Genomic DNA, 24,526 nt, shown 5'->3' on the forward strand with positions numbered 1-24,526 from the left:
TTTATTCTATACGTGTATATTCTTTCTATACGTGCATATTCTATTTTATTCTATACGTGTATATTCTTTCTATACGTGCATATTCTATTTTATTCTATACGTGTATATTCTTTCTATCCGTGCATATTCTATTTTATTCTATATGTGTAAATTCTATTCTATACGTGTACAGTTGAAGTTGGAAGTTTACATACACCTTTGCCAAATACATTTAAACTCAGTTTTTCACCATTCCTGATTTAATCCAAGTAAAAATTCCATGTTTTAGGTCAGTTAGGATCACCACTTTATTTTAAGAATGTGAAATGTCAGAATAATAGTAGAGAGTGATTTATTTCAGCTTTATTTCTTTCATCTCATTCCCAGTGGGTCAGAAGTTTACATACACTCAATTCGTATTTGGTAGCATTGCCTTTAAAATGTTTAACTTGGGTCAAATGTTTCGGGTAGCCTTTCACAAGCTTCCCACAATAAATTGGGTGGATTTTGGCCCATTCCTCCTGACAGAGCTGGTGTAACTGAGTCACGTTTATAGGCCTCCTTGCTCGCACACACTTTTTCAATTCTACCCACAAATGTTCTATAGCATTGAGGTCAGGGCTTTGATGGCCGCTCCAATACCTTGACATTGTTGTCCTTAAGCAATTTTGCTTCGACTTTGGAAGTATGCTTGGGGTCATTGACCATTTGCGGCCAAGCTTTAACTTCCTGACTGATGCCATCTATTTTGTGAAGTGCACTAGTCCCTCCTGCAGCAAATCAACCCCACAACATGATAGCTGCCACTCCTCTGCTTCACGGTTGGGATGGTGTTCTTCGGCTTGCAAGCGTCCACCTTTTTCCTCCAAACATAACGATGGTCATTATGACCAAACAGTTCTATTTTTGTTTCATCAGACCAGAGGACATTTCTCCAAAAAGTATGATCTTTGTCCCCATGTGCAGTTGCAAACCGTAGTCTGGCTTTTTTATGGAGGTTTTGGAGCATTGGCTTCTTCCTTGCTGAGCTCCTTTCAGGTTATGTCGATATAGGACTTGTTTTACTGTGGACATACATTCACCCATTTCCTCCAGCATCTTCACAAGGTCCTTTGCTGTTGTTCTGGGATTGATTTGCACTTTTTGCACCAAAGTACATTCATTTCTAGGAGACAGAACAGGTCTTCTTCCTGAGCGGTATGATGGCTGCGTGGTCCCATGGTGTTTACACTTGCGTACTATTGTTTGTACAGATGAACATGGTACCTTCAGGCGTTTGACTTGTGGAGGTCTTGGCTGAATTCTTTAGATTTTCCCATGATGTCAAGCAAAGAGGCACTGAGTTTGAAGGTAGGCCTTGAAATTCATCCACAGGTACACCTCCAATTGACTCAAATGATGTCAATTAGCCTATCAGAAGCTTCTAAAGCCATGACATCATTTCCTGAAATTTTCCATGCTGTTTAAATGCACAGTCATCTGAGTGTATGTAAACTTCTGACCCACTGGAATTGTTATACAGTGAACTACAGCTATATATGTATATTCTATTTTATTCTAGATGTGTATATTTGATTCTAAACGTGCATATTCTATTCTGAACGTGTATATTCAATTCTATATGTGTATATTCTATTCTATACGTGTATATTCTATTCTATATGTGTATATTCTATTCTATACGTGTATATTCTATTTTATTCTACATATGTATATTCTATTCTATATGTTTTATTTTACAGCTATATATGTATATTCTATTTTATTATAGATGTGTATATTTTATTCTAAACGTGTATATTCTATTCTGAACATGTATATTCTATTATATACATGTATATTCTATTCTATATGTGTATATTCTATTCTATACGTGTATATTCTATTCTATATGTGTATATTCTATTCTATACGTGTATATTCTATTCTATATGTGTATATTCTATTCTATACATGTATATTCTATTTTATTATTTACGTATATATTTTCTTCTATTCTACAGGTATATGTGTAGATTCTAGTCTATTCAATATATGTATATTCTATAGGTGTATATTATATTATATTCTACAGGTATATGTGTATGTTCTATTCTGTACCTATATATTCTATTTGTATATATTAAATTGTATTCTATAAGTGTATATTCTATTCTATATGTATATATTCTATTCTATGTGTGTATTTTAAATTTTATTCCATATGTTTATATATTATTATATAGGTTTATATTATATACTATATTCTACGGGTATAAGTGTATTTTCTATTCTATATGTGTATATTCGATTCTATACTATACATGTATATTGTATTCTATTCTACAGGCATATGTGTATATTGTATTCTATTCTATAGGTGTATACTGTATTCTATTCTATATGTGTTCATTCTATTCTACAGGAATATGTGTATATTCTATTCTATACATGTATATTCTGTTCTATTTTATAAGTGTTTATTATATTCTATATGTGTGTATTATATTCTATACGTGACTTTTCTATTCGTCATGTGTCTATTCTGTTGTATATATGTAGGTTATATTCTATTCTAAGGGACTTGCAGGCTCTGGGACCTGCTATTTGATGGATTATGGATGTAGCCTATTGTAGCCTATATGTTAAACAATGAATGTGAAGAACATGGACCAGATGTCCTCTTCTATTTCATTTGAATTTCACACTGTAACTATATTCTTAATGTGGTTAGCCTTACATGTAAATCCAGATCTAATCACATGACAGTGGAGCATGCCTCTATTATGTAACAATATGTCGGCTATCCACTAGCAGTCATCGTACGATCCAATGCCATGTGACGCCACTTCCCCGGGATAGGAGGCGTTGTCCCACGGTTCTGCTGCTCAGGCGTCACTTCTATGCAGAAACCGGCTATCATGCAAAGGGACATACACTAGATAAAGCCTATACATAAAATCGAACGGTGCAGGTATATTTGTGTCTTCGTTCGTGCTATTATTAGGGGTTGCTTGTCCAGGATATAGGTTACGTTGAAATATCATATATAATATCATCGTAGTCTTTTCGTGCACAAAATGATCAAGAACGGACATCACCCAATGAACACAACAGGGAAAGATGCAGGGACGAACCTCGGCGCTACAGCTTGCAGTCCGGAGAAGAGAAGACGAACCATCCGGGTGTGGTGTGACGGGTGGTGAGTGATACAGAATAACATTACAGTGACAGCTAGATATAAGGCCTGTGTGGCTACGTTGTTGCCCTGGGAATGCATACCATTAAATGAGGCATGCCCACCTCTATGATACTTACACAAATATAGTACATTTCAAAGATTGTCTATTTGAATGTGGGGAAAACGTAGCATCATTTCACCATGTATCTGATGTCCAGTGAACTGTCCATAGCCAACATGCTTGTTCCATTCCGTCGGCATCCCGCCTGTCAAAACAGAAAGGTGTTTCAATAGGCTGCCGCATCACATGCCAGGTATGTTTACCTACCAGTCTTACTCTCAGTAATGGCGACATGCCACCAGGGTATTCACTTTGCATCTTATTCGAGCGATAGTGTAGGCTAGGCACGGCGACCGTCGCCTCGGCAAACTGCATTCACGCATAGTGTGCATACAAGTGGAGAAGGGTGCAATTGTGCCCGGCAATTCGGGGTGTTCCTGTATGTGGACGTTCCTGCATCTGCAGGAACCCCTCTTTATACTTATATTGGTAAATGTTTAAGTTTGGGAGAAGCAGGAGGTAGGGGGCTCCAGTACAGTTGGTGGCGTTAATGCACAATAACGTTGGATGCCAGCCACCGAAAAACGCCACAGAAGAAGGGGTGGGGTGACAACGGTAGCTAGTGTCCTTCACCCCTTGCCTGACAGGCACTGTTTTCCCGCAGTTCAGGTAAAGACGGCGAGGGCAGGTGTTCAGCAGGTGGGAGAGAAGTACACCATGTGCTAGCTTAGCCAGCTAGTTCTAAGGAGGACTCCCTTACACAGCAGGAGGACTCTGTTACACAATCAGAATGAGTTTTTCCCCACAAAAGGGCTTTATTACAGACATAAATACTCCTCAGTTTCATCAGCTGTCTGGGTGGCTGGTCTCAGATGATCCCACAGGTGAAGAAGCCGGATGTGGAGGTCCTGGGCTGGTGTAACCTGTGTAACATGGTTACACGGGGTCTGTGGTGGTGAGGCCGGTTGGACATACTTCCAAATTCTCTAAAACCCCATTGGAGGCGGCTTATGGTAGAGAAATTGACATTAATTTCCCCGTCAACAACTCTGGTGGACATTCCTGCAGTCAGCATGCCAATTGCACGCTCCCTCAAACTTGATACATCTGTGGCATTGTGCTGTGTGACAAAGCTGCACATTTTAGAGTGGCCTTTTATTGTCCCCAGCATAAGGGGACTGTGTAATGATCATGCTGTTTGATAAGCTTCTTGATATGCCACACCTGTCAAGTGGGTAGATTATCTTGGTAAAGGAGAAATGTTCCCTAACAGGGATGTAAACAAATTTGTACACAAAATTTGAGAGAAATATGTTTTTTTGTGATTGCCCACATGCAGGAATGCCCCGAATTGCGGTTTGCAGTTGAACACTATTGTACGAGTGTACAACTTGACTCTACTTCTTTTGCTGTGGATTTCGGATATTTGATCTAGAATTACCTGTAGATTCATGTACACAGTGCAGGTAATACCACCTAAATACCACCAAAAGTCAGGTAATTCAAGACAGGAAGAGGGACCTCTGAGATAATACCCAGTGTCAACAGTCCACATTCCTTCCAACACACTTCAGAGTCCAGTGTCAGCACTCTGAAAGTCTTCTACATCTGTCCCTCTTTCCAGGAATAAGGGCGTTTGTTGCATGCTATATTTCTTTGCATGTTTTGTATTTTGTTGCATGGAATTCATAGTCTTCACAAAATACAGCATGTTACAAACAGCACCCCATAGACCTGCACTATAACTCGCTCCGCCTCCCGGACACCCACTGTGCTGTGCTGTAGGCGTGTAAACCACAGCACCCTCTTCCTCAGTGTTGTAACCTGCTTATGAAGCAGCCGAGTGCACGGGCGGCGGAAACACTAACAAGCCTGCCATTGTTCCGTGGTCAGAGTTTCTTTCCAAACGGAGTGGTAGTGTGTGGAAACTAAACACTGACATTGTCGTCTGTTTCTGCCATGAGAAACACCGCCACACACAATCTCCCCCTGGGGCAGAGTCAGAAGCTACAGGACATGAACCTGACCCACGTCAGGAAAGTAGGAAAGAAAACACGCTTTGAATTCATGCGTGTGAAGATCAGCATTACGGTGGCTTTCTCTGGGAGAATTCCTGTCATTTTGGTGCAGCCACCTAGTCGTGGTTAGATGGAATGTTGCAGAATGTTTCGGATGCCAGAATATTAATCGGTGGGGTGAGTTCCCAAAGCGTGCCTGTGTCAACAGAGCTCATTTCACTAACCCTTCTAACCCCTCGGCCCACACCTGCCATGTCCATGAAAGTTCATGCCCTGCGGACTCACTCGTCTGTCCTCACTAAATACAGTACATTGTTTGGCCATACATTGCAGCAGCATCACCATATTCTTGTTGACATCTAGCACCATCAGCATCAGCTGTAGCAGGCCCTAGGAGCGGCACTGGGCAGATTGACTCAAGAAAGGAAATATATATTTGTTTGTCAGTGAGACTTTAGGCTAGATTCTGTCAGATCTGCGCTAGCCAAGACCCACATGGCGGTTGTTTTGGCAGTATTGGATGTGAGAGCTGTCAAATCCACAAGCGGACATTGCCATTGGCTGCATGGATTGGCATTAAGAGAAATCCTTACTGGTTTAGAAGTTTGAGCACTGGAATGTGAGCTGTCATCTGCCCCTCTATTAGGCTGATAGAAATCCTCATCATTTTGTTTTGTGATTTTCAATTTGAGTGTAATTTTTTTCCGAAATTGCCTACATTTACTGATTCTGAACTTGTAACGCGAGTGGGAGGGGTGTGGCTGTGTGACAATGACCACACGAGAAGACATTCTGCTTTGACGGCTCTAATGCAGTTACACCTCCGACACCACCAAAACATCAGCTATGCCGTTAACTAGTTAACGCTTGATCTGATTGAATCTAGTCTTAAATCTGCTAAACTATCAATTGTTGGAGTGTCACTTGTCAGTGTAAGTGAGACCTTGTCTGTTTGACTATATATCCGGACTAGATATTGTAGGGTTGCAAAATTCTGTGAATTTTCAATAAATTCTCTGGTTTTCCCGGAATCCCTGTTGGAGGATTCATGGAATCAGGAGGGAATAAACAGGAAATCCAGAATTCAAACAGGGTTTCTGGAAAACCAGGGAATTTATTTTGCAACCCTAATCTAGACCCTGTCCTGCCTTTAGGGTTGAAGTTTGAGACATTCTGTTCTTAATTGGTTTCCAGTGACAGAAGGTAGCCAGGGTCCAAGTTAGCAACATCGTCAACTGAGCTCTAAAGTCCACTGACACTCCTCACTCAGGCTTTCACATAGCTGCTGCCAGGATGTGTTGTGTTCATTAGGCAACAATCAGAAGGAAAAAAACATACTGAAACAGGAAGGGACTACCTGGATGCTCATTTTCATTTACCGTTGCAAAATGTTTGAAAACATGTGTACCCTAATGAAGACGACCCAGAACACAGCCTATAAACATTCAGTTTACAATCTCAGTCAGGTGAGGAGTCATTCTGAGGTGATGTCTGTCAGCATATCCCCAGTAGTAATAATCTCAGTCAGGGGAAGAGTCATTATGAGATGATGTCTGTCAGTATATCCCCAGTAGTAATAATCTCAGTCAGGTGAGGAGTCATTCTGAGGTGATGTCTGTCAGTAAATCCCCAGTAGTAATAATCTCAGTCAGGGGAAGAGTCATTCTGAGGTGATGTCTGTCAGCATATCCCCAGTAGTAATAATCTCAGTCAGAGGAAGAGTCATTCTGAGGTGATGTCTGTCAGCATATCCCCAGTACTAATAATCTCAGTCAGGGAAGAGTCATTCTGAGGTGATGTCTGTCAGTATATCCCCAGTAGTAATAATCTCAGTCAGGGGAAGAGTCATTCAGAGGTGATGTCTGTCAGTATATCCCCAGTAGTAATAATCTCAGTGTGAAGAGTCATTCTGAGGTGATGTCTGTCAGTATATCCCCAGTAGTAATAATCTCAGTCAGAGGAAGAGTCATTCAGAGGTGATGTCTGTCAGTATATCCCCAGTAGTAATAATCTCAGTGTGAAGAGTCATTCTGAGGTGATGTCTGTCAGTATATCCCCAGTACTAATAATCTCAGTCAGGGAAGAGTCATTCAGAGGTGATGTCTGTCAGTATATCCCCAGTAGTAATAATCTCAGTCAGGGAAGAGTCATTCAGAGGTGATGTCTGTCAGTATATCCCCAGTAGTAATAATCTCAGTCAGAGGAAGAGTCATTCTGAGGTGATGTCTGTCAGTATATCCCCAGTAGTAATAATCTCAGTGTGAAGAGTCATTCTGAGGTGATGTCTGTCAGTATATCCCCAGTAGTAATAATCTCAGTCAGAGGAAGAGTCATTCTGAGGTGATGTCTGTCAGCATATCCCCAGTAGTAATAATCTCAGTCAGGGAAGAGTCATTCTGAGGTGATGTCTGTCAGTATATCCCCAGTAGTAATAATCCTAACAGATGTAATGACACCATAGATTAACTTTATGAGAGAGATAGCACAAGAAGCCTTTATTGGCCTGTGTCATGTATCTATGGTACATGGTATATCATGTATAGATAGTATATCCAAGCACATTTTAATAACAGCATAGATTATCTTTCTGAGAGCGATATCATATGAAGTATTTGTGGTAAATACAAGAAACCATTAGACACAGGCATCAAACAAAGATTTGAACAACAAGAAAAACAGAGAACAAATGTTTGGGAAGAGTCATTCTGGAGGGTTGCTAGTCTGGCTGACGTATATCCCCACGTTGTGCAGACCCATCGTTGTGCAGAAGAGTCATTGTACAGGTGATGTTGTACAGACCCACATTGTGCAGACCCACGTTGTGCAGACCCACGTTTGCAGACCCACGTCTGTCAGATATCCCCAGTAGTACAGACCCACGTCAGAGGAAGACCCACGTTGTGCAGACCCATGTCTGTCAGACCCACGTTGTACAGACCCACGTTGTGCAGACCCACGTTGTGCAGACCCACGTCTGTACAGACCCCGTAGTACAGACCCAGTCGTTGTACAGACCCACGTTGTGCAGGTGATGTCTGTCAGATCCCCACGTTGTGCAGACCCACGCAGTGCAGACCCACGTTGTACAGACCCACGTTATGCAGACCCACGTTGTACAGACCCAGTTGGACAGACCCACGTGATGTCTGCAGACCCACATTGTACAGACCCACGTTGTACAGACCCATTCTGCAGACCCACGTTGTGCAGACCTACATTGTGCAGACCTACATTGTGCAGACCCACGTTGTACAGGCCCACGTTGTGCAGACCTAAATTGTTCCAGACCCACGTTGTGCAGACCCACGTTGTACACAGTGCGCTGTGCCCCAATGGTTTGGAAAGCCAGTAGTTATAGTTTTATATTTGATCAGAGTAGGCATATTGATTGGTTCTTTCAAAAAATATATATATTGGGGGTTGAGAGCTCTGGTTGTTAAACAAGGGGAAGACACTTGGAGGACTGGTATCAGCCAGACTCTGGAGGACAGGAGGACTGGTATCAGCCAGACTCTGAAGTCAGGAGGACTGGTATCAGCCAGACTCTGAAGTCAGGAGGACTGGTATCAGCCAGACTCTGGAGGACAGGAGGACTGGTATCAGCCAGACTCTGAAGTCAGGAGGACTGGTATCAGCCAGACTCTGAAGTCAGGAGGACTGGTATCAGCCAGACTCTGGAGGACAGGAGGACTGGTTTTAGTCAGACTCTGGAGGACAGGAGGACTGGTATCAGTCAGACTCTGGAGGACAGGAGGACTGGTATCAGCCAGACTCTGAAGTCAGGAGGACTGGTATCAGCCAGACTCTGAAGTCAGGAGGACTGGTATCAGCCAGACTCTGGAGGACAGGAGGACTGGTATTAGTCAGACTCTGGAGGACAGGAGGACTGGTATCAGTCAGACTCTGGAGGACAGGAGGACTGGTATCAGCCAGACTCTGAAGTCAGGAGGACTGGTATCAGCCAGACTCTGAAGTCAGGAGGACTGGTATCAGCCAGACTCTGAAGTCAGGAGGACTGGTATCAGCCAGACTCTGGAGGACAGGAGGACTGGTACTCTTGTGGAGTTCAGGAGGACTGTTAGCCAGACTCTGAAGTCAGGAGGACTGGTATCAGCCAGACTCTGAAGGACAGGAGGACTGGTATCAGCCAGACTCTGAAGTCAGGAGGACTGGTATCAGCCAGACTCTGAAGTCAGGAGGACTGGTATCAGCCAGACTCTGGAGGACAGGAGGACTGGTATCAGCCAGACTCTGAAGTCAGGAGGACTGGTATCAGCCAGACTCTGAAGTCAGGAGGACTGGTATCAGCCAGACTCTGGAGGACAGGAGGACTGGTATCAGCCAGACTCTGAAGTCAGGAGGACTGGTATCAGCCAGACTCTGAAGTCAGGAGGACTGGTATCAGCCAGACTCTGGAGGACAGGAGGACTGGTATTAGTCAGACTCTGGAGGACAGGAGGACTGGTATCAGTCAGACTCTGGAGGACAGGAGGACTGGTATCAGTCAGACTCTGGAGGACAGGAGGACTGGTATCAGCCAGACTCTGAAGTCAGGAGGACTGGTATCAGCCAGACTCTGAAGTCAGGAGGACTGGTATCAGCCAGACTCTGAAGTCAGGAGGACTGGTATCAGCCAGACTCTGGAGGACAGGAGGACTGGTATCAGCCAGACTCTGAAGTCAGGAGGACTGGTATCAGCCAGACTCTGAAGGACAGGAGGACTGGTATCAGTCAGACTCTGGAGGACTGGTATCAGCCAGTGCTCTCTGTTGTCTGTCATCTTCCTCTGATAGTGCTCTCTGTTGTCTGTCTACTTCCTCTGATAGTGCTCTCTGTTGTCTGTCTACTTCCTCTGATAGTGCTCTCTGTTGTCTGTCTACTTCCTCTGATAGTGCTCTCTGTTGTCTGTCTACTTCCTCTGATAGTGCTCTCTGTTGTCTGTCTACTTCCTCTGATAGTGCTCTCTGTTGTCTGTCTACTTCCTCTGATAGTGCTCTTCTGTTGTCTGTCTACTTCCTCTGATACTGCTCTCTGTTGTCTGTCTACTTCCTCTGATAGTGCTCTCTGTGTCTGTCTACTTCTCAGGAGGATCCTCTGATAGTGCTCTCTGTTGTCTGTCTACTTTCTCTGATAGTGCTCTCTGTTGTCTGTCTACTTCCTCTGATAGTGCTCTCTGTTGTCTGTCTACTTCCTCTGATAGTGCTCTCTGTGTCTGTCTACTTCCTCTGATAGTGCTCTCTGTGTCTGTCTACTTCCTCTGATAGTGCTCTCTGTTGTCTGTCTACTTCCTCTGATAGTGCTCTCTGTTGTCTGTCTACTTCCTCTGATAGTGCTCTCTGTTGTCTGTCTACTTCCTCTGATAGTGCTATTCTGTTGTCTGTCTACTTCCTTTGATACTGCTCTCTGTTGTCTGTCTACCTCCTCTGATTAGTGCTCTTCTGTTGTCTGTCTACTTCCTCTGATAGTGCTCTCTGTTGTCTGTCTACTTCCTCTGATAGTGCTCTCTGTGTCTGTCTACTTCCTCTGATAGTGCTCTTCTGTTGTCTCTCTACTTCCTCTGATAGTGCTTTTCTGTTGTCTGTCTACTTCCTCTGATAGTGCTCTCTGTTGTCTCTCTACTTCCTCTGATAGTGCTTTTCTGTTGTCTGTCTACTTCCTCTGATAGTGCTCTCTGTTGTCTGTCTACTTCCTCTGATAGTGCTCTCTGTTATCTGTCTACTTCCTCTGATAGTGCTCTCTGTTGTCTGTCTACTTCCTCTGATAGTGCTCTTCTGTTGTCTGTCTACTTCCTCTGATAGTGCTCTCTGTTGTCTGTCTACTTCCTCTGATAGTGCTCTCTGTTGTCTGTCTATTTCCTCTGATAGTGCTCTCTGTTGTCTGTCATCTTCCTCTGATAGTGCTCTCTGTTGTCTGTCTACTTCCTCTGATAGTGCTCTCTGTTGTCTGTCATCTTCCTCTGATAGTGCTCTCTGTTGTCTGTCATCTTCCTCTGCTAGTGCTCTCTGTTGTCTGTCTACTTCCTTTGATAGTGCTCTCTGTTGTCTGTCTACTTCCTCTGATAGTGCTCTCTGTTGTCTGTCTACTTCCTCTGATAGTGCTCTCTGTTGTCTGTCATCTTCCTCTGATAGTGCTCTCTGTTGTCTGTCATCTTCCTCTGCTAGTGCTCTCTGTTGTCTGTCTACTTCCTTTGATAGTGCTCTCTGTTGTCTGTCTACTTCCTCTGATAGTGCTCTCTGTTGTCTGTCTACTTCCTCTGATAGTGCTCTCTGTTGTCTGTCTACTTCCTCTGATAGTGCTCTCTGTTGTCTGTCTACTTCCTCTGATAGTGCTCTCTGTTGTCTGTCTACTTCCTCTGATAGTGCTCTCTGTCAAAAAACAGTTAAAGGATCCCCTTAACGACATGATTGCCCCAAAATGGAGTACATGATTGATTTTAGACATTGATGCTCAATCTATCAATTTAAATGTACAGTAAGTGCATAAACAATTAGAGATTGTATATTTGAAAATATGTCAGTTAAAAAAACACACAGTAAGGTTACTTTGTAAACACATGTGACATGGTGAACACTTAAAGATCTTTATATTATTACAGTTATTCTATTTGACTATTTTTTACCACAGATTTGTTCCATTTTATCCTGTTTACCTTATTATAGTGATTCTGAATATCTATCGTTTATCTCTTTAGTTGTGCACTCATTGCTGTGCGATCTCAATACCACTCTACCATTCTCTACTAGAACCTAGCTGGTGTTATTGTACCACTCTACCATTCTCTACTAGAACCTAGCTGGTGTTATTGTACCACTCTACCATTCTCTACTAGAACCTAGCTGGTGTTATTGTACCACTCTACCATTCTCTACTGGGACCTAGCTGGTGTTATTGTACCACTCTACCATTCTCTACTAGAACCTAGCTGGTGTTATTGTACCACTCTACCATTCTCTACTGGGACCTAGCTGGTGTTATTGTACCACTCTACCATTCTCTACTAGGACCTAGCTGGTGTTATTGTACCACTCTACCACTTTCTACTAGAACCTAGCTGGTGTTATTGTACCACTCTACCATTCTCTACTAGGACCTAGTGTTATGTACTTGAGTGAAGACCCAAAAGCGGTTTTAACAGAAAACAGAGTTCTTTAATGAAAAACAGGAATGGCATAAATCCTCTTCCAACGTAGTCAATGGAACAAAAAGAACGTTAGTATAATGCAGGATGCACCTGCCAGGCGGACTCCGACAGGATAGGACAAGGTGGAAGCAAACGGGACGACAGCTTGCTTCTGGCATCAAAAACACAAACAAGAATCAGACACTGAAAGTAGCAGGAACAGAGAGAGAAATAGAGACCTAATCAGAGGGGGAAGAGAGAACAGGTGGGAAAGAGTGAATGAGCTAGTTAGGGGAGATGTAGAACAGCTGAAGAATGAGAGACAGAGAAGGTAACCTAAAAAGACCAGTAGAGAGAGACAGAGTGAAGAGAAAGGACAGGAACAGACATAACAAGACATGACAGTACCCCCACTCACCGAGCGCCTCCTGGCGCACTCGAGGAGGAAACCTGGCGGCAACGGAGGAAATCATCGATCAGCGAACGGTCCAGCACGTCCCGAGAGGGAACCCAACTCCTCTCCTCAGGACCGTACCCCTCCCAATCCACTAGGTACTGATGACCACGGCCCCGAGGGCGCATGTCCAAAATCTTACGAACCCTGTAGATGGGTGCGCCTCGACAAGGATGGGGGGAGGGACGAGCGGGGGCGCGAAGAACGGGCTTAACACAGGAGACATGGAAGACCGGGTGAACGCGACGAAGATAGCGCGGGAGAAGAAGTCGCACTGCGACAGGATTAATGACCTGAGAAATACGGAACGGACCAATGAACCGCGGGGCCAACTTGCGAGAAGCTGTCTTAAGGGGAAGGATCTGAGTGGAGAGCCATACTCTCTGACCGCAACAATATCTAGGACTCTTGGTCCTACGCTTATTAGCGGCCCTCACAGTCTGCGCCCTATTACGGCAAAGTGCCGACCTGACCCCCTTCCAGGTGCGCTCGCAACGCTGGACAAAAGCCTGAGCGGAGGGGACGAGGACTCGGCGAGCTGAGATGAGAACAGCGGAGGCTGGTACCCGAGGCTACTCTGAAAAGGGGATAGACCGGTAGCAGACGAGGGAAGCGAGTTGTGGGCGTACTCTGCCCAGGGAGCTGTTCTGACCAAGACGCAGGGTTACGAAAAGAAAGACTGCGTAAAATGCGACCAACAGTCTGATTGGCCCGTTCGGCTTGACCGTTAGACTGGGGATGAAAGCCGGACGAGAGACTGACGGAAGCCCCAATCAAACGGAAAAACTCCCTCCAAAATTGAGACGTGAACTGCGGGCCTCTGTCGGAAACGACGTCAGACGGAAGGCCATGAATTCGGAAAACATTCTCGATAATGATCTGAGCCGTCTCCTTAGCAGAAGGGAGCTTATCGAGAGGAATGAAATGAGCCGCCTTAGAGAATCTATCGACAACCGTAAGAATAACTGTCTTCCCGCTGATGAAGGCAGTCCGGTGATAAAATCTAAAGCGATGTGAGACCACGGTCGAGAGGGAATGGGAAGCGGTCTGAGACGGCCGGCAGGAGGAGAGTTCCCAGATTTAGTCTGCGCGCAGACCGAACAAGCGGCGACAAATCGACGCGCGTCACGTTCCCGAGTGGGCCACCAGAAACGCTGGCGAATGGAAGCGAGCGTACCCCGAACGCCGGGGTGGCCGGCTAACTTGGCAGAGTGGGCCCACTGAAGAACGGCCGGACGAGTAGGAACGGGAACGAACAGAAGGTTTCTAGGACAAGCTCGCGGCGACGGAGTGTGAGCGAGTGCTTGCTTTACCTGCCTCTCAATTCCCCAGACAGTCAACCCGACAACACGCCCCTCAGGGAGAATCCCCTCGGGGTCGGTGGAGACCTCAGAAGAACTGAAGAGACGAGATAAAGCATCAGGCTTGGTGTTTTTTGAGCCCGGACGATAAGAAATAACAAACTCGAAACGAGCGAAAAACAGAGCCCAACGAGCCTGACGCGCATTAAGTCGTTGGCTGAACGGATGTACTCAAGGTTCCTATGGTCAGTCCAAACGACAAAAGGAACGGTCGCCCCCTCCAACCACTGTCGCCATTCGCCTAGGGCTAAGCGGATGGCGAGCAGTTCGCGATTACCAACATCATAGTTACGTTCTGACGGCGATAAGCGATGAGAGAAAACGCGCAAGGATGGACCTTGCCGTCAGAGAGAGAGCGCTGAGAAAGAATGGCTCCCACGCCCACCTCTGACGCGTCAACCTCAACAACAAACTGACTAGAGATGTCAGGTGTAACAAGAATAGGTGCGGATGTAAAACGATTCTTAAGAAGATCAAAAGCTCCCTGGGCGGAAACGGACCACTTAAAGCACGTCTTAACAGAAGTAAGGGCTGTGAGGGGAGCTGCCACCTGACCGAAATTACGGATGAAACGACGATAGAAATTAGCGAAGCCCAGAAAGCGCTGTAGCTCGACGCGTGACTTAGGAACGGGCCAATCAATGACAGCCTGGACCTTAGCGGGATCCATCTTAATGCCCTCAGCGGAAATAACGGAACCGAGAAAGGGACAGAGGCGGCATGAAAAGTGCACTTCTCAGCCTTCACATAAAGACAGTTCTCCAAAAGGCGCTGGAGGACGCGTCGCACGTGCTGAACATGAATCGAGAGAGACGGTGAAAAAATCAGGATATCGTCCATGTAAACGAAAACAAAAATGTTCAGCATGTCTCTCAGGACGTCGTTAACTAGTGCCTGAAAGACAGCTGGAGCGTTAACGAGGCCGAAAGGAAGAACCCGGTATTCAAAGTGCCCTAACGGAGTGTTAAACGCCGTCTTCCACTCGTCCCCCTCCCTGATGCGCACGAGATGGTAGGCGTTACGAAGGTCCAATTTGGTGAAAAACCTGGCTCCCTGCAGGATCTCGAAGGCTGAAGACATAAGAGGAAGCGGATAATGATTCTTAACTGTTATGTCATTCAGCCCTCGATAATCCACGCATGGGCGCAGGGACCCGTCCTTCTTCTGAACAAAAAAAACCCCGCTCCGGCGGGAGAGGAGGAGGAGACTATGGTACCGGCGTCGAGCGAAACCGACAAATAATCCTCGAGAGCCTTACGTTCGGGAGCCGACAGAGAGTATAATCTACCCCGGGGGAGTAGTTCCCGGAAGGAGATCAATACTACAGTCATACGACCGGTGTGGAGGGAGAGAAGTGGCCTTGGAACGACTGAACACCGTGCGCAGATCGTGATACTCCTCCGGCACCCCTGTCAAATCGCCAGGCTCCTCCTGTGAAGAAGAGACAGAGGAAACAGGAGGGATAGCAGACATTAAACAGGTCACATGACAAGAAACATTCCAGGATAGGATAGTATTACTAGACCAATTAATAGAAGGGTTATGGCGCACTAGCCAGGGATGACCCAAAACAACAGGTGTAAAAGGTGAACGAAAAATTAAAAAATAAATGGTTTCGCTATGATTACCAGAGACAGTGAGGGTTAAAGGCAGCGTCTCACGCTGAATCTTGGGGAGAGAACTACCATCTAAAGCGAACAAGGCCGTGGGCTCCCTAACTGTCTGAGAGGAATGTCATGTTCCCGAGCCCAGGTCTCGTCCATAAAACAGCCCTCCGCCCCAGAGTCTATCAAGGCACTGCAGGAAGCAGATGAACCGGGCCAGCGGAGATGGACCGGAAAGGTAGTGCGTGATCCAGAAGGAGAGGCCTGAGTAGTTGCGCTCACCAGTAGCCCTCCTCTTACTGATGAGCTCTGGCTTTTACTGGACATGAGGTGACAAAATGACCAGCGGAGCCGCAGTAGAGACAGAGGCGATTGGTGATTCTCCGTTCCTTCTCCTTGGCCGAGATGCGGATACCCCCAGCTGCATAGGCTCAGCATCCGAGCCGGCGGAGGAGGGTGGCAGTGATGCGGCAGGTGGCAGTGATGTGGAGAGGGGAGTTAACGGAGAACGCGAGCTCCTTTCCACGAGCTCGGCGACGAAGATCAAACCGTCGCTCTATGCGAATAGCGAGAGCTATTAAGGAGTCCAGACTGGAAGGAACCTCCCGGGAGAGGATCTCATCCTTAACCTCGACGAGGAGACCCTCCAGAAAACGAGCGAGCAAAGCCGGCTCGTTCCAGTCACTAGAGGCAGCGAGAGTGCGAAACTCAATAGAATAATCCGTTATGGATCGATTCCCCTGACATAGGGAAGACAGGGCCCTGGAAGCCTCCTCCCCAAAAACAGAACGGTCAAAAACCCGTATCATCTCCTCCTTAAAGTCCTGATACTGGTTAATACACTCAGCCCTCGCCTCCCAGATTGCCGTGCCCCACTCACGCGCCCGTCCGGTAAGGAGAGAAATGACGTAGGCGATGCGGGCTGCGCTCCTGGAGTAAGTGTTGGGCTGGAGAGAGAACACCACATCACACTGAGTGAGGAATGAGCGGCACTCAGTGGGCTCCCCAGAGTAACACGGCGGGTTGTTGATCCTGGGCTCCGGAGACTTGGAAACCCTGGAAGTGGGCGGTGGATCGAGGTGGAGTTGGTGAACCTGTCTTGTGAGGTCGGAGACTTGGACGGCCAGGGTTTCAACGGCATGTCGAGCAGCAGACAATTCCTCCTCGTGTCTGCCTAGCATCGCTCCCTGGATCTCGACGGCGGAGTGAAAAGGGTCCGGAGCCGCTGGGTCCATTCTTGGTCTGATTCTTCTGTTATGTACTTGAGTGAAGACCCAAAAGCGGTTTTAACAGAAAACAGAGTTCTTTAATGAAAAACAGGAATGGCATAAATCCTCTTCCAACGTAGTCAATGGAACAAAAAGAACGTTAGTATAATGCAGGATGCACCTGCCAGGCGGACTCCGACAGGATAGGACAAGGTGGAAGCAAACGGGACGACAGCTTGCTTCTGGCATCAAAAACACAAACAAGAATCAGACACTGAAAGTAGCAGGAACAGAGAGAGAAATAGAGACCTAATCAGAGGGGGAAGAGAGAACAGGTGGGAAAGAGTGAATGAGCTAGTTAGGGGAGATGTAGAACAGCTGAAGAATGAGAGACAGAGAAGGTAACCTAAAAAGACCAGTAGAGAGAGACAGAGTGAAGAGAAAGGACAGGAACAGACATAACAAGACATGACACCTAGCTGGCATTAATGTACCACTCTACCATTCTCTACTGGGACCTAGCTGGTGTTATTGTACCACTCTACCATTCTCTACTAGAACCTAGCTGGTGTTATTGTACCACTCTACCATTCTCTACTGGGACCTAGCTGGTGTTATTGTACCACTCTACCATTCTCTACTGGGACCTAGCTGGTGTTATTGTACCACTCTACCATTCTCTACTGGTACCTAGGTGGTGTTATTGTACCACTCTACCATTCTCTACTAGGACCTAGCTGGTGTTATTGTACCACTCTACCATTCTCTACTAGTACCTAGCTGGTGTTATTGTACCACTCTACCATTCTCTACTGGTACCTAGCTGGTGTTATTGTACCACTCTACCATTCTCTACTGGGACCTAGCTGGTGTTATTGTACCACTCTACCATTCTCTACTAGGACCTAGCTGGCGTTAATGTACCACTCTACCATTCTCTACTAGGACCTAGCTGGCGTTATTGTCAAACAGCTCTGGTGCTATTTGGGTGTCTGTCTGCTAGCTGACCTTGCCACACTACTTAATATTTCATCACGTCCTGTGATCCTCTGGTGATTCCTACCCTGCTAAAAAAACAACAGGAGCAGCATCACCCCAGGCCAGGCCACCTTTCAAGCCACCTAGCGTTCCTGGGTTACACTGTCCAAGGGCAGGCAAGCAGACAGGCCGATATACAGGCAGGCAGGCAGAGAGAGAGACTTGGACACCAAGCCTAGGACTGCAGGGCCTCTCTCACAAGCATAGTCTCTTATGTAACCCTTAGTCCTTTGTCTCAGTCTCCTTACACACACACACACACACACACACACACACACACACACACACACACACACACACACACACACACACACACACACACACACACACACACACACACACACACACACACACACACACACACACACTTCACTTCTGGCCTGACCAGCCACACTCAGTAGTCACATTAAGCCCCCTATTTAGAACAAGCATGTGGATTCCATTCCTCTAACAACAGACAGTGTGAACAAATCGTCTGAACGGTCAGGGACTGCTTATGCTGTTCAGTCATCACACACAAAACAATGTCCTTTTGGTCGCGCCATACAACGTGTTCATTTAACATTCAATACCGTTGATAACTGACTTGCCTAGTTAAATAAAGGTTAAATAAATAAACAATAAAAAATGCTTTTAAGAACAGCCACGTGGGAAAGAAAGCTGATAAAAAAGTGATAACATTAAGTGGTCCATCTTGAAAGTTCACTTAAGGGCAGTAGGAAGTAGGAACAAGAGCAGTCTGCAGTGTATAGTGATACGACCACATCACACCATGGTTCAGGGGTTCACTGTGTCATCACTGCCCTACCCCTTAGACAGGCAGGCTACTTAGCAACATGAGATTCTCTTACTGCTCTGGGCTGGACATCTCTAAATCGTGACAGCTCTATTTCGATGACATGTTATAGCAGCGATAGCAATCAGGTCATGTGCAGTAGTTGTAAATGGTTTATGACTGATTTTATCCATTTTTATGATCAGTCAAATTACTACAGTTGATGTACCATTAGCACACGTTTTTTGACACAATACACTGGCGATAAGAATTCTCCAGGTTTCAACTGTCTCTCTAATACGTTACTGTAGGCAATGTGCCTTTATGTCAAGTGCGTCTATAACACAGGTTACATGACTACAAATGTGCTATTCCAGTTTCGCTATAACAAGCTACTGAAGAGACTATGATGTCATTTGCCACATAATGGAAGTTATAGCCCTGAAATTCAACTCAACTTGGAAGCCAGTTCCACTGCTTTTTTCCATTTCCCCCGTCCAGCCAGGGACTGATTTAGACCTGGGACACCAGGTGGGTGGAATAATGATCAGGTAGAACAGAACCAGCAGGATCCGGACCTCGTAGGGTCAGATGTAACCCTGGTGGGCCTGGGGAATGGAACGGGGAAAGTGATAAATCCAAAAGAGGTCACAGGACTAGAGGTCGACCGATTAGTCGGCATGCGCGATTAATTAGGGACGATTTCAAGTTTTCATAACAATCGGTAATCAGCCTTTTTGGACGCCGATTATGGCCGATTACATTGCAATCCATGAGGAAACTGCATAGCTGGCTGACCACCTGTTACGCGAGTGCAGCATCAAAAGGACCTTGTGGCTGCAAGGAGCCAAGGTAAGTTGCTAGCTAGCATTAAACTTATCTCATAAAAAACAATCAATCTTCACATAATCACGAGTTAACTACACATGGTTGATGATATTACCAGGTTAACTAGCTTGTCCTGCGTTGCATATAATCAATGCGGTGCCTGTTCATTTATCATCAAATCACAGCCTACTTTAACCTCGCCAAACGGCTGATGATTTAACAAAAGTGCATTGCTGAAAAAAGCACAATCTTTGCACAAATGTACCTAAACATAAACATCAACGCCTTTCTTAAAATCAATACACAGAAGTATATTTTTTTAAACCTGCAATGTTAACTAGGGAAATCATGTTACTTCTCTTGCGTTCATTGCACACAGAGTCAGGGTATATGCAACAGTTTGGGCCGCCTGGCTCGTTGCGAACTAATTTGCCAGAATTTTACATAATTATGACATAACATTGAAGGTTGTGCAATATAACAGCAATATTTAGACTTAGGGTTGCCACCTGTTCGATAAAATACGTAACGGTCCGTATTTCACTGAAAGAATAAACGTTTTGTTTTTGAAATGATAGTTTCCAGATTTGACCATATTAATGACCAAAGGCTCATATTTCTGTGTTTATTATATTATAATTATTATAATTAAGTCTATGATTTGATATTTGATAGAGCAGTCTGACTGAGCCGTGGTAGACAGCAGCAGGCTCGTAAGCATTCATTCAAACAGCACTTTACTGTGTTTGCCAGCAGCTCTGAAACACAGCGCTGTTTATAACTTTAAGCCTATCTACTCCCGAGATTAGGCTGCCAATACTAAAGTGCATATAAGAACATCCAATAGTCAAAGGTATATGAAATACATTTACATTACATTTAAGTCATTTAGCAGACGCTCTTATCCAGAGCGACTTACAAATTGGTGAATTCACCTTCTGACATCAGTGGAACAGCCACTTTACAATAGTGCATCTAAATACAAATGGTATAGAGAGAAATAGTCGATGCTTCATAATTCCTAAAATAACTACAACCTAAAACTTCTTAACTGGGAAAATTGAAGAAGTGGGAATATTGAACCACCAGCTTTCATATGTTCTCAGCAAGGAACTGAAACGTTAGCGTTTTTACATGGCACATATTGCACTTTTACTTTCTTCTCCAACACTTTTTTTGCATTATTTAAACCAAATTGAACGTGTCATTATTTATTTGAGACTAAATAGATTTTATTTATGTATTATTTTAAGTTAAAAAATAAGTGTTCAGTGTTAATTGTCATTATTACAAATATATATATATACAAATATACAATTTTTAAAATATATATATATATATATATATAAATTGAACGATTAATCGGTATCAGCTTTTTTTGGTCCTCCAACAATCGGTATTGGTAACAGCGTTAAAAAAATCATAATTGGTCGACCTCTACACGGGACAACAGCGTCCTGTCATCTATAGTACCCATTATGACAAGCTTCATTGTATCTAATACCATGGTTCATCATGTTTATGACTGACTATGACAGATGGTATGTCTTATGTAGCTATAAAGGCTTTATGAATCCATACATCAGGGGGCCTACAATATAACATTACCACTTGCTGTGCTAATTCTCACTGTACCTATACCTCAACCACCACTGAATGAGGAGCCGGAACAGACACCAAACCACTGCAGGGCCTGTCATGTCAGCAGTTTGAGTGATAGCAGGCTAATGCTAATGTCCACCTGTTAGTCATCACCGTGCTAGATTACTCTGTACCAACCTGAGTCCCAATCTGGGCTATAATCTACTCAGCTACAGATGGAGTGCTCAGTGCTCGTCTCCATGGCTACTGTGGATGTAGTGACTCTGTTTCTCTGACTGTTAGTTTGGTGGTACTAGATGTACATTATAGACAGGTTTCCCAGAACCAGATTAAGCCTACTCCTATTTTACAAAACATTCTCAGTCCAGGAATAGGCTTAATCTGTGTCTTGGAAACTGACCCTATGAATGCTCCCTAGTATTAACTGTGGCTTTGTTATCCTTCCTCTAGCTATGACATGGTCCATTATGGTCACTCCAACCAGCTGCGGCAGGCCAAGGCCATGGGAGATTACCTCATCGTTGGAGTACACACAGACGGTAAGAGCTTCAGGGTTGGGGTTCCAGTCCCAGCATGCAACAGGGGAGCCTCCATCACACCAGGGCTGGGGTTCAAGTCCCAGCATGCAACAGAGGAGCCTCCATCACACCAGGGCTGAGGTTCAAGTCCCAGCATGCAACAGGAGAGCCTCCATCACACCAGGGTTGGGGTTCCAGTCCCAGCATGCAACAGGGGAGCCTCCATCACACCAGGGTTGGGGTTCCAGTCCCAGCATGCAACAGGAGAGCCTCCATCACACCAGGGTTGGGGTTCAAGTCCCAGCATTCAACAGGAGAGCCTCCATCACACCAGGGTTGGGGTTCCAGTCCCAGCATGCAACAGGAGAGCCTCCATCACACCAGGGCTGGGTTCCAGTCCCAACGTGCAACAGGAGAGTCTCCATCATACCAGGGGTTGTATTCATTAAGCACAACGTAAGAAAATGGATGGAAACAGGGAGGAGTTACCTGGACCAATACCAGGCATTACCTTGTTCAATAAGAATGGTTCATTTCCGTTGTGGGCCCTAATGAATGTGGCCCTGACCTCCATGGAATAACCACCACCTCCCAATCCCCTCAGATGCCCAGACCCAGCATAGTGACCTCATCCTTTCAGCCCTCAACTGCCAATACCAGTCCCCCATTACATCTCCTACCCCAACCAAGACACCAACCAGACCTGACCTGCATCACCTCAACGCAGAGCCAACACCCCCCAAACACGCACACACACCAAAGCATCTCCCACCAGACCCCATCTCTCTTCTCCTTCTCTCCCAAACCCTTCAGCCTGACATGGGGAGGTGTCAGGTGGCCAGCCTCCCAGTGCTTTAATACCTCATCACCATCAGACACCAGAGTTGTGTTCATTAGGCACTAAATTCAATAAAAACAGACTGAAACAAGGATGGACTACCTGGATGGACTACCTGTTTTTCATTGTGTTTCCTAATGAACACGAGCCACTTGTGTGCTGTAAGATCTTGCGACTGTTGTGACAGTAGTAACACAGGGGCCCAAACAGTGGCTGGGACACAACAACACATCACAGCCTCCCATGGCACACTAGGGCACTCTGACACTGGGACCGACAGACACACTGTGCGACGGGCGCCATGTCAGTGTTTACCATAACCCAGAACTACATGGCTTAACTCAAACAATAGAGCCTCACACACTGTGGTCTGTCAGGGACAAAGGAGCACATATATAGTAGGCTATAACCTCTCTATCACAGAGAGAGAGAGGGGGGGAGGTGAGAGAGAGAGGCGAGAGGCGTGATAATGGATTATCTCTGCTACAGTGTGGATAATGTACTGTACAGTCAGTGTAAAACTACTATACAGCTGGTCATGTATTTCTCTCTATCCCCCCCCCTCAGGTTTATAACAGACAAGGTCATTGTCACATCCAGTTTTGATGACTTTGCTGAAAGATATACACAGACTGTAAAGCCCTTGTCTTACCCACATTGATCATTTCTAGCCTGGACCCAGATCTATTTGTGCTGTCTTGCCAACTTCTATGGCAAGGCATGCCGATGAGCACAGGGGTAATTTGGCAGACAACACAAACAGTTCTGGGACCTGGCTGGATTATTTCACTTTATTGAAATAAGTTCACAGTCAACCAAATGTTGGCGGTCATACAGTATATCCACCCCTATGTTGTTGTACACACTTTGTTATTGTTTGAGTCCATCACACTATCTACTGTAGCAGCCTGGTGGTCCAGTCTTTTGATGCTCTAGCCTACTATTTTCTTTCTTCGTTGTCATGCCAATGGTTGACAACAACATGACAGTTGGCTACAACGCATGCAGTATAGCACGGTTTCCTAAACTCGGTCCTGGGTCCCCCCTGGGTGCACTTTTTTTGCCCCAGCACTACACAGCTGATTCAGATAATCAACTCATCATCAAGCTTTGATTATTTGAATCAGCTGTGTGTGTGTGTGGGGGGGGGGGCAGGACCGTTGTGAAGCACACAGAGACTGTGTGAGAGCAAAGTCTAGTGTTGCGTTTCTCTTAATATCTGTGGTGCTGTTGGTTGCAACGTCTTGCTGAGTGTACCTTATCCTGTCAAGATGTTCAGGACACTATCTGTTTGTGTCTCGTCTATTTAAAAAAATATATATTTCACCTTTATTTAACCAGGTAGGACAGTTGAGAACAAGTTCTCATTTACAATTGCGACCTGGCCAAGATAAAGCAAAGCAGTTCGACACATACAACAACACAGAGTTACACATGGAATAAAACAAACATACAGTCAATAATACAGTAGAAAAATAAGTCTATATACAATGTGTGCAAATGAGGTGAGATAAGGGAGATAAAAGCAATGAATAGGCCATGGTGGTGAAGTAAATACAATATAGCAAGTAAAACACTGGAAGGGTAGATTTCACAGTAGATGAGTGTGCAAAGTAGAAATACTGGGGTGCAAAGGAGCAAAATAAAATAAAAAATACAGTAGGGGAAGAGGTAGTTGTTTGGTGTATTTGTAGATAGTCTATAGTAAACATTGTCGTCATGACTCGTCTATAGTAAACATGGTCATCATGACTCGTCTATAGTAAACATGGTCATTATGACTCGTCTATAGTAAACATGGTCATCATGACTCGTCTATAGTAAACATGGTCATCATGACTCGTCTATAGTAAACATGGTCATCATGACTCGTCTATAGTAAACATGGTCATCATGACTCATCTATAGTAAACATGGTCAACATGACTCGTCTATAGTAAACATGACTCATCTATAGTAAAC

General features: G+C 45.1%; 1 protein-coding gene across 1 annotated transcript in view; it reads left to right on the plus strand.

The window, feature by feature from the left end:
* Positions 1–2,803: 2,803 nt before the first annotated feature.
* Positions 2,804–24,526, plus strand: part of LOC135554689 (ethanolamine-phosphate cytidylyltransferase-like) — a 46,914-nt gene continuing 25,191 nt past the window's right edge. The window contains 2 exon segments of the mRNA XM_064987112.1: positions 2,804–3,160; positions 21,659–21,747. Coding sequence (XP_064843184.1) covers positions 3,039–3,160; positions 21,659–21,747 — 211 coding nt within the window. The 5' untranslated portion in view covers positions 2,804–3,038.

Source organism: Oncorhynchus masou, chromosome 14 (assembly GCF_036934945.1).
Source record: "Oncorhynchus masou masou isolate Uvic2021 chromosome 14, UVic_Omas_1.1, whole genome shotgun sequence".
NCBI lineage: Eukaryota > Metazoa > Chordata > Actinopteri > Salmoniformes > Salmonidae > Oncorhynchus > Oncorhynchus masou.